Source organism: Haemorhous mexicanus, chromosome 1 (genome assembly GCF_027477595.1).
Source record: "Haemorhous mexicanus isolate bHaeMex1 chromosome 1, bHaeMex1.pri, whole genome shotgun sequence".
Lineage (NCBI taxonomy): Eukaryota > Metazoa > Chordata > Aves > Passeriformes > Fringillidae > Haemorhous > Haemorhous mexicanus.
This window is the reverse complement of record NC_082341.1, coordinates 90,413,190-90,426,284: the sequence shown is the minus strand read 5'-3', so window position 1 is coordinate 90,426,284 and position 13,095 is coordinate 90,413,190. Positions and strand designations below refer to the sequence as shown.

Sequence of the window (13,095 nt, the reverse complement as noted above, 5' to 3'; positions counted from 1 at the left end):
AAGGTAGCAAACATTCATGTGACATAAGAAATACATTTTTTTATGGAAACACTACATCTACTTTTGGTTTCTTCCTCTAAGATTATGCTTTAAAGGAGAGATTCTGAATTCCACGGCCACAGGAGGATGTAAAAGTTTTTGCTTAATTTTAATATGCATTTTCATCACCAGTCCAAGAATGAACAAAACGTAAATACATTTGTATTATTTAAAAAAAAACAACTAATTTCTTGTTCTGCAATGGCCATGTGTAAAAACTACAATAAAGAGCACAGGAAAGCCTGTAGATTATAATGAATAGCAAGGTAATGTGTTGCTTTTTGTAATGAGGAGTGGAGTTAAAAGTACACAGTCTCCAAGATTTAAACTGTCTACAACAAATTTTTTTGGTGGTGGGTTTTACATTTAATTGCAAAATAGAGAACATGGCCTTTTTCCTTGACTTAGTGAAAAGGGGCAGCAAACTATTCTGCTCTGCCAGCCTTACCAAAGTCTTGACAAGACCGAGCTGCTCTTTATTTCATTTTACTGGATCATGCTTTAACAAGTTGAGGATCTTAAGAGTGCTGGCTTTCATACACAGCAACAGCTGCTTAATTTGTGCTAATCGTTTTGGAGATTGCATTTGTATTTTATGTGTGTTACTCCTGCTTGAAAGTGTATCCTAGTGTTGTTGCCAAATAATCAGAGCAGTTGGCAAAATGGAAAAGAAAGAGATATCAGAACATGAGGTGTTTTTTTCCTAAAAGGCTGTACAAATGTAACCTTTCTTTTTCAGGGGAATTCTAGCTGCTTGTTTAAGAGAAGCAGCTTGGTGAAGATTCAGGGTTTTCAGCAGTTTCCTGGGGAGCTGAATTTGTAGCTTTAAATCTGTGAAACAGGCTTTAAAGTAGATTCCTAGTTGTGAAGATGCGGAGCACTCTGAACATTATTCACAAATTAATATAGATGTTCAGACATGTGTTTACGTCTTTTGAAGGTGTATGGACCTTGTTCTCTCTATGTGGATGTCTAAGGCAAGAAAACCAGTGGATCATAACCCTGACTGGAGATTACTCTTTGCTCTAAAGGCCAAGAGAAATAACTGAAAGTTACAAATAATTCAACTGGAAATAAATTACAGGTCTTATCTCGGTGACATTTTTTTAGACATGCCTCATGTCATTTTTTTGAACCCTTGCTTAAACATTTCTGTAAAAGACCCTGATCCATAGGTTTGTGCTCAGAGACTTAAGCTTTAGAATTGTATTTGGGTGCGTGGTTCTGCTACTAATAGCTTTGTGGAAAAAAATGCAATGCCTTGGACTGCATGTTGTGATAAGTATGTTTAATTCTCATCTCTGCAATGGACTTTTTGAATTAACATCTTTTGTCTTCTAATGATAGTTCACAAACTGTAGAGAGGTTAACGTATCCATTTTTCTGGAAATCCTTGGTGCTGTGGTATCAGGCCATTGAGAGATCTCTATAGCTGTGAACCATTCCCAATCAAACGGGACAGTCCTTCAACTCCTTTGCTTGTGTGCTAAGTGCAGAATTAGGAACCATTAGCTGTGGGTTCTTTTTCCTAATTTGGCGTATCAAATCAATATAATTTGGATTTTCAAAGATAGCTTTATAAATTGTGAATTTTTCTGTTCCTATAGTTTCATTTGAAAGTAAGTTTTTCAGTATTAACAAGATATGCACCTACTCCAAATATTCCTTCCATGTACTTAAAATGGGAGCAGACAACAAGATATGTGGAAGACAAAAAATTGCATGACTTCTTTTTCATACGCTGGTCTCTACTTAGCTCTGTGCAGTTACAGCACTTTTTGGCTAAAACAGCATAAAAGTGAACTGTCTATCAAGGCTGAAGAAGTAAGTTTATTTTTCTAATTATTTCTTATCCATATTTCTGTATAGTTAGATGTTTTTTCTCTGTTCTCCTGAACATTAGTAATTGCAGTCTTTAAATCTGTTTTAAGTAGCTTCTTTTGAGCATTTTAAATTTTCCCTACTAAATTTAAGATACGGTTCCTAAGTGAAAAATTATAAGAAATTATTTCTTGTTACCCATTTAAAAATTGCTCTGAAAACTTGAATGTAATTCAAGGGAATTACATTCAAGTAAGGGATCGTTAGTTAATGTTTTGAACAAATAGATCTTTGTCTCATAGTCTTATAATGAAAGCAGCTTACCTTACCAATAAAAAATCCCCTGCATATTCACCAGGGATGGCAGTAGTCAGTCTAAGTTATGAAAATATTTGGGCACAGTCTGAAATCAAGTGATGACAACTGAGAATTGAACTGCTCTCACTGAGAGGGTGAATAATGTTCCTTTTTTATTTTCCTTCAGCATTCTCTATTTACTGTTACCTCTCTCTGCTCTGAACTTCGTGGTTCATGATGGGGCTTCTGGGAATGCTGCCAGCAAGATGTTCCTGATTGATGGTTCTGAAACCAAAATTCAGGGGCTCTTACAATGTCTAGCCAGCTTTGGCATTGCTGTCTTCTGGGATTGCTTTCAATTTGTATCCTCCTACAGCAGGCTGTAAACCCGTCTGCTTCCTGTTGTCCAGGAGTTTAATGCAGACCTCAGAGCAGCAGCATGCATAAAAAAAGAGGAACTCAGGAACTGACAGTCAGCAGCAGGGTCCTGGGGGACTTGGACTTCAGGTAGTAACTTCAGCATGCCAATCTGGATTAGGTGGGGGCTAGACCTGGTTGCCAAATGTAAAATGATTTTGTGTTAGGGGAGAAAGATGGTTTAGTTGTCTGCCTTTAGGATTTCCCAGCAGGAGGAAAAGGTAAATAAAAAGTTTAGCAAGTGAGAACGAAGGGTGTTCTTGTTGATTGCTTTGTAGGGGTGGTACTAATTAGAAATCATAATGCTTCATTAATATGTTTTCTATATTCTACAGACAGTTTGCTTTAGAAATGAGGACCTCTGCTTCATTATGTGCATTAAAAAATAAAGGCACAAAGAACTAGAATGCAACAGACCTGGGTTCTTTTTTCCTTTTCTTTCAATGTTAAGGTTGTGCACATTTAAACCATTTAAATCTTCTGCAAGAAAGTGGCATGTAAAGTATAAAACACTTGAAAAAGAAATACCATTGAACTATAGGTCTGTCTCTCCAGTTAGCAATTAAAGAACTAACAACACTAACTGGTGCTGGTAAAATGTTGATGAAAGGTTGATCTAAGTCTCTTAAGTAACCAGCAAGCTTTATTAATTGGATGTTTGGAATGGGAATTGGACAGCAATACTGTCAGCAGAAGGTGAGTTGAAACTGGATGTGCTTTTATTTTTTCTTTGGGAAAGTGGTGTGAAACCTGGCAGAGGTTCGGTGTTGGGTTTGAGTTGAATAGGTTCTGTCCAGGCATTTTGTTTTGTGTAAGGATACTTGTGCGGTATTGCATGGTGTGTCTGGGAGGATCATAGTGACTTTCCAGCAGTGCTTTGAGGTCTTTCATTGGAAACCATCAGAATAAATCTCAGCTAATTACTCCTCAGAAGTGGCTGCTACTGGCTCTCTAAGCCATTGGCTGACTTCAAGTGAGGACCAAATCTTGATCAGAAACACTAAGATTTCTGTACTAATTAAATGTCCCAGTAAAAGCATGACCACTCAGAAACTCCCAGGAACCTGAGCCATGATGTTCCTGCTTTATTTGACAGTATTTCTGAGGACCAGAAAGTAAAAGTGTATGTCATTGCCTCTTCTTCCCTCCCCCGTATGAGCTACATTTTATCTTTGTGAACACATTGTTCAGTTCCTGATTTTTTTCCCCCGAGCAATGTATTCTGTAAGTGCGTAAAGCTTTCTGCATTTGCTTGTTTCAGTCTTTATTTGTCTTGTCATTTTTCTGTAGTGTTAAATAACTGTGAGATTATAAACATCCTGATGTAACTTGATCAACTTCACTCAAGTATTTAATGTATTTTATTCTACTCTATATTTACATTTTTTTTTGTAGCTACTTATTTTACCATCAGATTTTCAGTTTGAGTGTTTAAAAAATAGAAATATAAAAACTACTTAATTTTATCCAATGTAAGTGCAGAAAGTTGAGTTATTTTCAGGTGCACTTCAGTAACCAATTTTCCTTTTGAATTATTTTTTCAAGATGCTTTCTTCAATGAGTTTGTAACTATCTTATAATGCTAGTTTGAATTTTTTTTTTTTTACTTCAGTTACAAATATGAACCATCATCCTTATGTCTTGCTATGAGCAGTGGAATGTAAAGTTTGCATTTAAAAGTGAAAAATTCTGAATACTTTTCTTAGCCAGTATGTTTTTCAGAACTTATGTTTAATACCTGTTATGAAGTGTTTAGCTGATATTCAGAAATTATTTCCTCAAAAATGTCTTGTTTTCTGCTCATGGGTATCAAGCACACGCCTCAAAAATGTCAGAAAATATTCTCAAAACAGTATAGCTTCTTAGAAATTTAAATACAAATTTGTATTCCTTTATGATAAATATTAATACTAGTAATATCATAAACCCTCTTGCATCCCATGGGACAGCAAGATTACTGGGTCAAAAGGAGGTGTTTTCTTCCTTACAGGCATTATACCTTAATGAAAGCTTCAGCCTGGAGCGTGTCTTGCATATTTATTGACATTTCTTCAAGGAATGCTTTTTTTTTCCCATGAGTCTGTCTACTTATTATTAAAAGTTTGGCACCCACAATTATTTAGTCAGTATAAAATGTTTAAGAACGTGATTATGAATATATTTGACAAAACAGAAATTTTCATACTTCTAGTGGAAAAAGTATTTCAATTATCTTAGATTTTGTGCAACTTTTGGGCGAAGGTGGTCTTAGTATTTTTCCACTACTGTAATACAAATGGACAATAGGGTGTATGGTTAATTTGTTTTTCACCTTCAATACATGAAGTTGTTTGGAATATTTGTTTTGGTGTTAATGTCTTAGTACATGCAGCTTGCACATTTCCACAGTAAGAGTTAAGAAAGCAATCACAAAATTTATTTGTGCTATAAAGAAGTATTAGTTTTAATTCCTCTTTTCTAGAAGAGGATCTCATTGGTTAGTAAGTCCTGTGCTTTCATGGTGCACTTAAATATTTGAATTGCAAGTTAAATGTGTTTTAAGTGTATTTTGGCAATCTACAAATATGACTACAGTTCCTGATCCATTGAAATATATCTGCTAAGTAACAGAGCCTATTTCTTGACTGCAAATAATACGCTTATCTATGTTATGTTTAATTTATGTGTAACTTATCCTATTAGATAAGATTTGTCTTGCTGCTGGAAAGTTATACTAGAAAAAGCCAGGGGGGTTTAAGAAATTGTTATCTTACCCATTTAGTTTGTTTAGACAATATAAAGTGCTACTGCTGAGCTCCTGTGAAAATAGTTACACCAAGACCTACAATGGAAATTCTTTTAAAGTATGAATGGTGATGCAGAGCTTGTGTGCAGCAACAGAAAAGTTCCTGCTTTCTAGAGGCTTGTATGGATTTTCTCTGTAAACAAAGATTGTCCAAGATTACAGGCAGGTTAAGTAACTCTGTGGTCTTCAGGGTGATCAGAAGTTCTTGAGGCCTTGCAAGGCAGTTAAAGCCTTAAAACATTGAATTTGCAGTCACCTTCAGTAGGATCAGATGATGGCCAAGAAAATTATTGTTGCAATACTCTATCCATTATTGTCTAGAGCAATATTTTAGCTGTTATTGTTAATTGTAGCTACTGCTTCAATTGTACTCAAGTTAGGTCAAACCTAACATTTGCAACAAAGCAACACGTGCGTACAAGCAAAAGCTGTGCCAGCACATGCTGACCTGACCCATTACTCAGTACAAACATAACTTCTACTACCAGAACCTCCCCCCAGCAACACCATGGAAGCTGTCATCCCATGCACTACCCAAGGGGTGATGGGGAAGTGTCTGCACTAAGGTTTGCCATCAGCTGTTACTTCTCTGGCTATAATTTGGCCAGTGTGGATCTGAGTCTGTACAGGGAGCTACTCACTCCAAAGGCAGAGTCCTACCTTCTTTCTGCTCACTAGTCAGCAATGTCAGCAGAGGAACTCCCTGAACACTGGCCTGCTGGAACTTGTGCATTGCACAGCTTGCTTAATCAGATAATTTTTTGGCAGATTGTGTTGTTACACCGCCTGTTTAATCTCTGGACGTTGCAGCTCAGGTTTTTTCTCTACTGTCATCTTAGAGCCACAGCTTAGACATTTGTCTCAAGCAGTTAAGTGCCGCAGGAAGACTGTGCAAACTCCACCACAAACCTTAGATTTGCATTTAAGAATGGTATCTTATTCAGCTCCCAAGAGAGGAACACTGGTACATATTTTGTATTCCAACAGCTGGTGGTTTTTTCAGCCTGTAGTGCAAGGCAGTTATATGCTACCCAAGGGCCTCCATATGGGAAATGCAAAAGGATCACTATCTTCACTGGCAAGTGGTTAGTGATCCACATTAGTAATCTTTCTGATTAGTGGTCCACAAATCAGAAAGAATTGAAAATGATTGATTGCTGCAAATCTCACCTGTGTGTGATTTACAGTGATAGTTTTAGAGCTGTTAGCAGTATCTCACTACAGGTTTCCTACCGTCTTTGAAGCTTATCTTAAGGAAAGCAGGAATCCAGTTTGATGATTTTTTTTCAAATATTTCATATATACTTGTAATAAATGTTAGGAAATTTGGTGTGTGACATTAAGTGAGTTTTTTGATAAATTGTAAACAGTGTCAAAGGCAGGTGTATCCTGGAAGCTTGTTCTTTGTAGTCATGGTCCTCCTATAGGTTCAGGATAGGTCTCAAGCTCCTCCATAAATGCGGAGAACCTTCTATCACTGGTTCCTGCTATACAGCTGCTCTGTGTGGTTTTATTTGGATGGTCTTTATGCTTTTAGATGTGTTTGTCCTTGGTGCCTCTTGAGCCATAGGCAGATTTTGTTTGCACCTCAAGGAGTAAATAAGTCTCTGGGAACATCAGTAGCATGTGTGTTGTGTGCTGCTGCATCTCAGTGTGGGATGTCTCTGTGAATCTCTGGTTTCTGCCCAACTCCTTGAACTGTGCATTCCTCTCAGTTCTCTTCCAAAAACCTCCTTTTCTTCTGCTGTTACCTCTATTAGCTGAGGAACCATACATCAGCTGAAACCATGAAGGCATCACAGCAGAGCATCTGGTCCAAGCTCTGCCTGTGCTTACAGAAGTGATGACTTTCTGACTGGCTTACTCAGGATGGAAACATTCATGTCCCAGACAAGAATCTATATGATCCTACTCAAACATTTGCATGCTTGTCTCTCTCAGAGCAAAAATAAATTGTAATTCACTGATGCCTCTCTCACCTGGATAGAACTCTACCTCCTATTTCTTCCACTGCATTTTAGAAAAATAAAGATCTGGGTTAGCAATGAAAATGAGATTGTCCATCCATAAAACTGTGTATTGCTATGAGAGTTGCATTAAGAATAATATAAATGTTACATTGTAATTGAATGATTTGTCTGATGTGGTGTCTTGATTTTTATAGTCTGATAAGTCTATTGCATGCTGGGACTGAAGTAGTGTCAAGTGGAAATACAGAAGGAGATAAAAGACTGTAGCTAGTTGAGTTAGATGTATTGAAATTGTTTCCTATAACAGCAATAAAAATGCAGGTGGTTGAGGCTTTGGTTAATGAGAACTTTTTTGTCAGACAAATCCTGTAAGTGACAGAAGGAATTACTTGTCTCTGGGTAAAACCTGTGCCCACCTGTGTGAGGTTGCTGAAATGGGGTTTAATTTCTTTCTTCAGGGTGAAGTTATGAATATAAGTTACTCTTAAAGGTGCAAATTTACCTGTAACATTTCTGGCTCCATAATAGAGAATTGTATTAAAAAAATAATTTTTCTTTAAATGCGAAAGTATGTTATATTGGTAGTTTATTTGTGTATTTGTAGTACTGCAGTCATCTGAAATGCATTGACTGAATTACAGTTCTTTTACTGTTCTTCTCCAGCTTTTGAACTGTAGCACTTAAAAATCACACATCAGTTACTACTTCATTGCTGAAACATACCTTACTGGTTTGCTTTCTCTTTTTAGGTGTCTTGGCTTTTTAATCCAGCAAGAAGTGAAATAACAAGTCTAGATAGTGGAAATATAGATGACATTTTAAGTGAGTACTTCGAATAATTTTTTTCCTTGTATGTCTGCAGTTACTTATCTGTGTGAATATTGCAATGGTATTAAATGAATATTCATACCCTAGCTTTGAATATATGAATTGCAGTCGGCTTAGAAATATTAAATGCCTGTGGTTGAAATTAGCTGTCTGAACTAATGTATTGCAATGAGAATTTGAAGTGTCTTAAGAAAATAACTGTTATCTTGTTTGCAGAAGGGAATGCTTAATTGCATAACCAAAACTAGTCTAGAGGGCATTTTAAAAGTTTCCCCCAAAAAAATAGCAGCAAGTGAAACCCATGGTTATGGGCCTTAAGTATCTTGCTTGTTTGGCTCTGCCTTTTCTCAGGTTAAGCACTGTCCTGTTTCTGGTGGCTCATAGAATGGAAATCTTTAGATTACACAGATATGTGTTTCTTGTCTGAAACCTTTCCCTCTGAGAAGTATGCAACTTGCCTGTATATGGTTGTCTTTGCAGGAAAAAGTTATTTCATTGTTTCAAATATATCCAGGGTGAAAAATCTTTAATAAAGTCTGGACTAGAACCTGCCTTATGAGATTGCTTTGTGATATGAGAGCTGTTTGTAAATACTGTTTCTACAGTGGGAAATATAAAATTATTTTATACAATGTAATTCACAAAAGGGAATATATGCTAAGTGTGAGTGCTTCTGAAATTCATCCCATTACTTTCAAGAAATACTTTATACATTGGAGGTGACCCTAAACTTTTCAGTGCTTGTTATTTAGCTGTTCATCACTGGCATCTCTTGCTGATAATGAAAATCTTAACACCATAATTGTAATCAAACTGTGGTGTTCTCCAGCCTACTCAAGAGTTGTCTTTATCAGCATGTTGTCTTTCCCAGGCTTTCAGCATCCTTATCTTCACATGTAACTGCTCTGTAGCTTTGTCAATTTTCTGCTTTGTCAGCATTTCTGCTTTATAAAGCTGTGGCTGATACTCGGTAGTTTGAGTATGTATTTAATTTTTTTTTCAGTGTCTAGGTCAGTACTACTACTGAAAATTAATTTAAAGCGTGGTTAGTTATTATATTCTATAAAGATAATACTTCATTTTTGGGCTGGAAATTTATTCTTTTTTGATTTTTTTTAAATATGTGAAAAGGAATGTATAAGAACATTTCATTACTTCATTATATGTATCCCTGTAGTACTGCATTTTTTTAGTGTTCCTTAGCATTTTTCTATTTATGGGGACTGAAAATTTCTTTGCTACCTTTTGCCATAGTATCTAGGTTAAATAAGACAAGTAAGGACAAACCAGAGCAAGTTGCACAGACTGGTTGCCTGTTCATCAGTCTTCTACCTCAGTTAGTTGGGATTTCAGCTTTGAACTGATTTTTAACACTTAGGAATAATAAAGTTAGTGCTTAAGAGCTACTAGAGTTCAATTTCTGGATGTGAGTGCCTTAATTTTAAATCCAGAAATATTTTTTGCTGCATGTGTCACTTAATTACTTTGTCTGTCTTAATGCCTTAAGTATTTTCTTTTTTTTTTTTGTCTTATATATCAATAAAGTCAATAGAACACTTGACTGAAAGCTTCTTTCATCTTTTTCTCATTTGTTATAGATTATATTTCTGATGAGACTTACTCCAACAGTTTTCTAGCAATCAGACTAAGCTTTATGCTGAATTATCTAGAAATATTTGCTTTTGTAGTTTTTTTGCACAAACTTAATACTTTTATAATCTCAAATAAAAGAACTGAGAAGTTTGCCTTACAATGTGACATTGGGCTTTTTCTTTTTCTTTCTTCTCAGACAATGCAGATGTTGCTTTAGTTAATTTTTATGCTGATTGGTAAGTTATTCAAGTTGTTTTGTTTTGTTTTTTATATTTAAGCATCTGTCTTTTGAAAACTGTCATGTTTGGCTATTGTTTTCCAGTTAAAATGGAAAATACAGTAGTCTCTTGCTTTCAAACCAATTCTTTCCTAGGTTTATGTCCCAATTGCTTCTCCTTCTGTCTGTGCTTGCTTGGTTCACATTATAATAGGCTATAGTTTTAAAACATTGCAGCCTTAATTATGATCATTACTTTTAGGCGTACAGCAATAATCCCTCAACATAGCACACTGCCAGTCTGTGATGTAACCTGACTTATGAGTGAGAACAGATCGGTTTTGGTCACAGAAGTTCTCTGTTTTAAGGGTGAAGAAGAATGGGGGACAAGAAGCCATTGCAGCATATAACATATATATGCTGCATAAATGTGTAGCATGCTGCTGGGCTGCCCAGAGTCAGGTTTTTTCAGAAGGTGGACTTCAGCTCTCTTGGCATTTTGAGAGCAAGACTTGCTCTTCACTTACATGTTTGCTGTTGCAGATGTAACTGCATCCCCAGGCTGTCACTGTTATGATTAAGGTCCGTTTCAGTGCAGGCTGGTTTAGTGCAAGTCTACACCTTGAAGTCTCATTCTCCCAATTTCTACAGTGCCGTTATGCATCTCCAATTTAAAAATCTGCCATATGGCAGAAGGACAGAATATAAAATAATTTTATTGATATATTTGTAATGGGCTTGTGCACTACTGTTACCCTAGACTTCCTAAAGCCACTGAAGCATCTTTATAATCCTACCACCTTTTCTGTGGGCAAAAAGAGAGAATTTGCGTCAAAATCTGACATTACTGGAAGAAGGGACCCTTAGGGTTCTCTTTGTTCTTGCTGCTGTATAGGTAGTTTGCTCAAATTCTGCCAAACCTGAGCAGTAATATTATGCGTAATACTTATAATTTGTATTGTTGACCCATAGAAAATTACCTGTGATATTTCTTGAAGGTGCTGGTGAATATTTCAATCTCAACAATCTAAGGAATAACTTTTACTACATTTTAAAAATCATTTTTCGTGGGGTAATTCAGGTATAAAAAAATTAACAACATACTTCTGAATAGAATCTATTTCCTAAAGGCTTATAATTGATTAATGGTGTTTTTCCTAGGGAGATAAAGCAGGGGAGCATATCTTGAACTATGTATTCTTTCAGAATTACTTTTTTTTCTGCACCTGATTCATTCAAGTTACTTTTGAACTAATTTTTATCCACTCAGTTACTGGGATGATTACAGGTAGATGGGATTTTTTTTCCAATGGCTTTTCTTTGTTTTCTTTTTTTTCCTTTTTCCTTCAAAGATTGAAATGTTGCAGTAGTCATCAGTTGAAATATTTCAAAGTGATATTTTGAAGTCACGATTTTGTGTTCTATTTACAGGTGCCGCTTCAGCCAAATGCTGCATCCTATTTTTGAGGAAGCTTCTAATGTGATCAAAGAAGAATATCCAGATAAGAATCAAGTGGTGTTTGCTAGAGTAGACTGTGATCAGCATTGTAAGTAAATCTTGATTTAGGTTTTTCTGTGCTGTCCTGCTACCAAGTTAGTAACTGTATTGAAAAATATGCTAAATAGCTGTGCAAAGTGTAGCTGTAGATGGTCCATCATTTAGCCCACGGTTACTTTTAATATATCAGCTAACCTCTTCTTCCAAATTTGTTAGGGCAATTTCCAGTGTTTCTTTCTCATTGCATCCATCAACATTCTTTTTTTCTTATCAATTCAGCCTATCTCATTTAATGAGGAAAATAGGGCTGTGATTATAAATTGAATTGGCTCATTCACATGTCAGAGAAGCACTAATGCAACAAATGATGCAGGTCTTCACAACCAAGAAAAGGAAGGGGTAACCTTCCACTGTTAGCATGAAGAATATGTTCTGATGAGATCTTCCTTCCACCTGGGAGTCATGGTGGGGGCTGTAAGTTTCCTTTCACACAGCCAGGCAGGCATCAGAGCTTTGCTCTGCTATTGTTATACCTGCCAGCAAACAGTTCCTTATTTGGGTTGGGTTTTCCCCATACCCAGACATGAAAATTATATGCAGTATCTTACTTTATGCTGGTACTAATTCCTAAAGTTCTTTTTAAATCCCTTAATAAGTAAAATGTGAGGAACATCTGCTGCACATTGAAAGGCTAATGGGTAGTACCAGAATTTTTATTACACTGTTGGATCAGCTGTGTTATTTTATGCTTCTTGGAGACCAGCATTTCTAGGAATAATTTCTTAACAGTGGCTTATGATTCCCAAAGAGTATTAACAGAAAAATTTAGTTTAATCAGTACTGATTATACTCTTTGGGGCTTTACAAAACTGTTAATTTGTAAGGACAGGCATCACTGGAAATTGGCTCATCTTTTCATGTCAAGATAACAACAAAACTTTCTAGAAAGTTCCCACTAAAGACCATAGTAAAATCAGCCTGTGTTGTTGTGTTTTGTTGTTGAGGTTTAAATTAACTGCTGCAGTCTTTGCTTTGGTTGCTGTAGTTTCAGTTGCTTGAATAACTCAGAGAGTCTGGGCTGCTGGATGGCCAGTGTTTAGCTATGAGACCTTCTTGTCTTAGCAGCTGTAGTTAAGAAAACTTTTTTTTGCCCCCCACCAAATGTTTGAAATGCTTTAAAAGTTTGTTGCTTAATCCTCTCATTTGCTCTTTGAATTAAGGTAACTGGTGCTTGTTACAGAGAGCTGAGAGGAGGAGATGCTACAGGAGAGATTGTCATCCCTCCTGGGAGTACTTGTAGTGGGCTAAGTAGTAGGAGGCAGCCAGGAGTTTTGGGTTTTCTTTATATTTCTGGAATACCATTAGTTCTCTGTATTTACTATTTTTGATCTTAAGTAGATGAGCATGACTGCTGTTGCAGAAGATGTAAAATGTGAGAATTAAAAATAAAATCCTTTAATGACAGGCAATTTACATTGCCTTTTTGAATTGAATTAACAGAGTTGTGCATGTCATTCCTAGTTTCTAGTATTTATTTGCTGAGTTTTAAACAATGGTACATTTTATGGCACACAATTATTGGGCATGTTATAAAGTTTTAGGTATTTAAACTTGGATTTTAATGTGCTGC

General features: G+C 36.1%; 1 protein-coding gene across 1 annotated transcript in view; it reads left to right on the top strand.

Annotated features, from left to right (window-relative positions):
* ERP44 (endoplasmic reticulum protein 44) overlaps positions 1-13,095 on the top strand; it is a 47,649-nt gene that overhangs the window by 11,167 nt on the left and 23,387 nt on the right. The window contains exons 2-4 of the mRNA XM_059855766.1: positions 8,079-8,151; positions 9,947-9,986; positions 11,399-11,514. Of these exons, the coding sequence (XP_059711749.1) occupies positions 8,079-8,151; positions 9,947-9,986; positions 11,399-11,514 (229 nt within the window). The remainder of the gene's footprint in view (positions 1-8,078; positions 8,152-9,946; positions 9,987-11,398; positions 11,515-13,095) is intronic.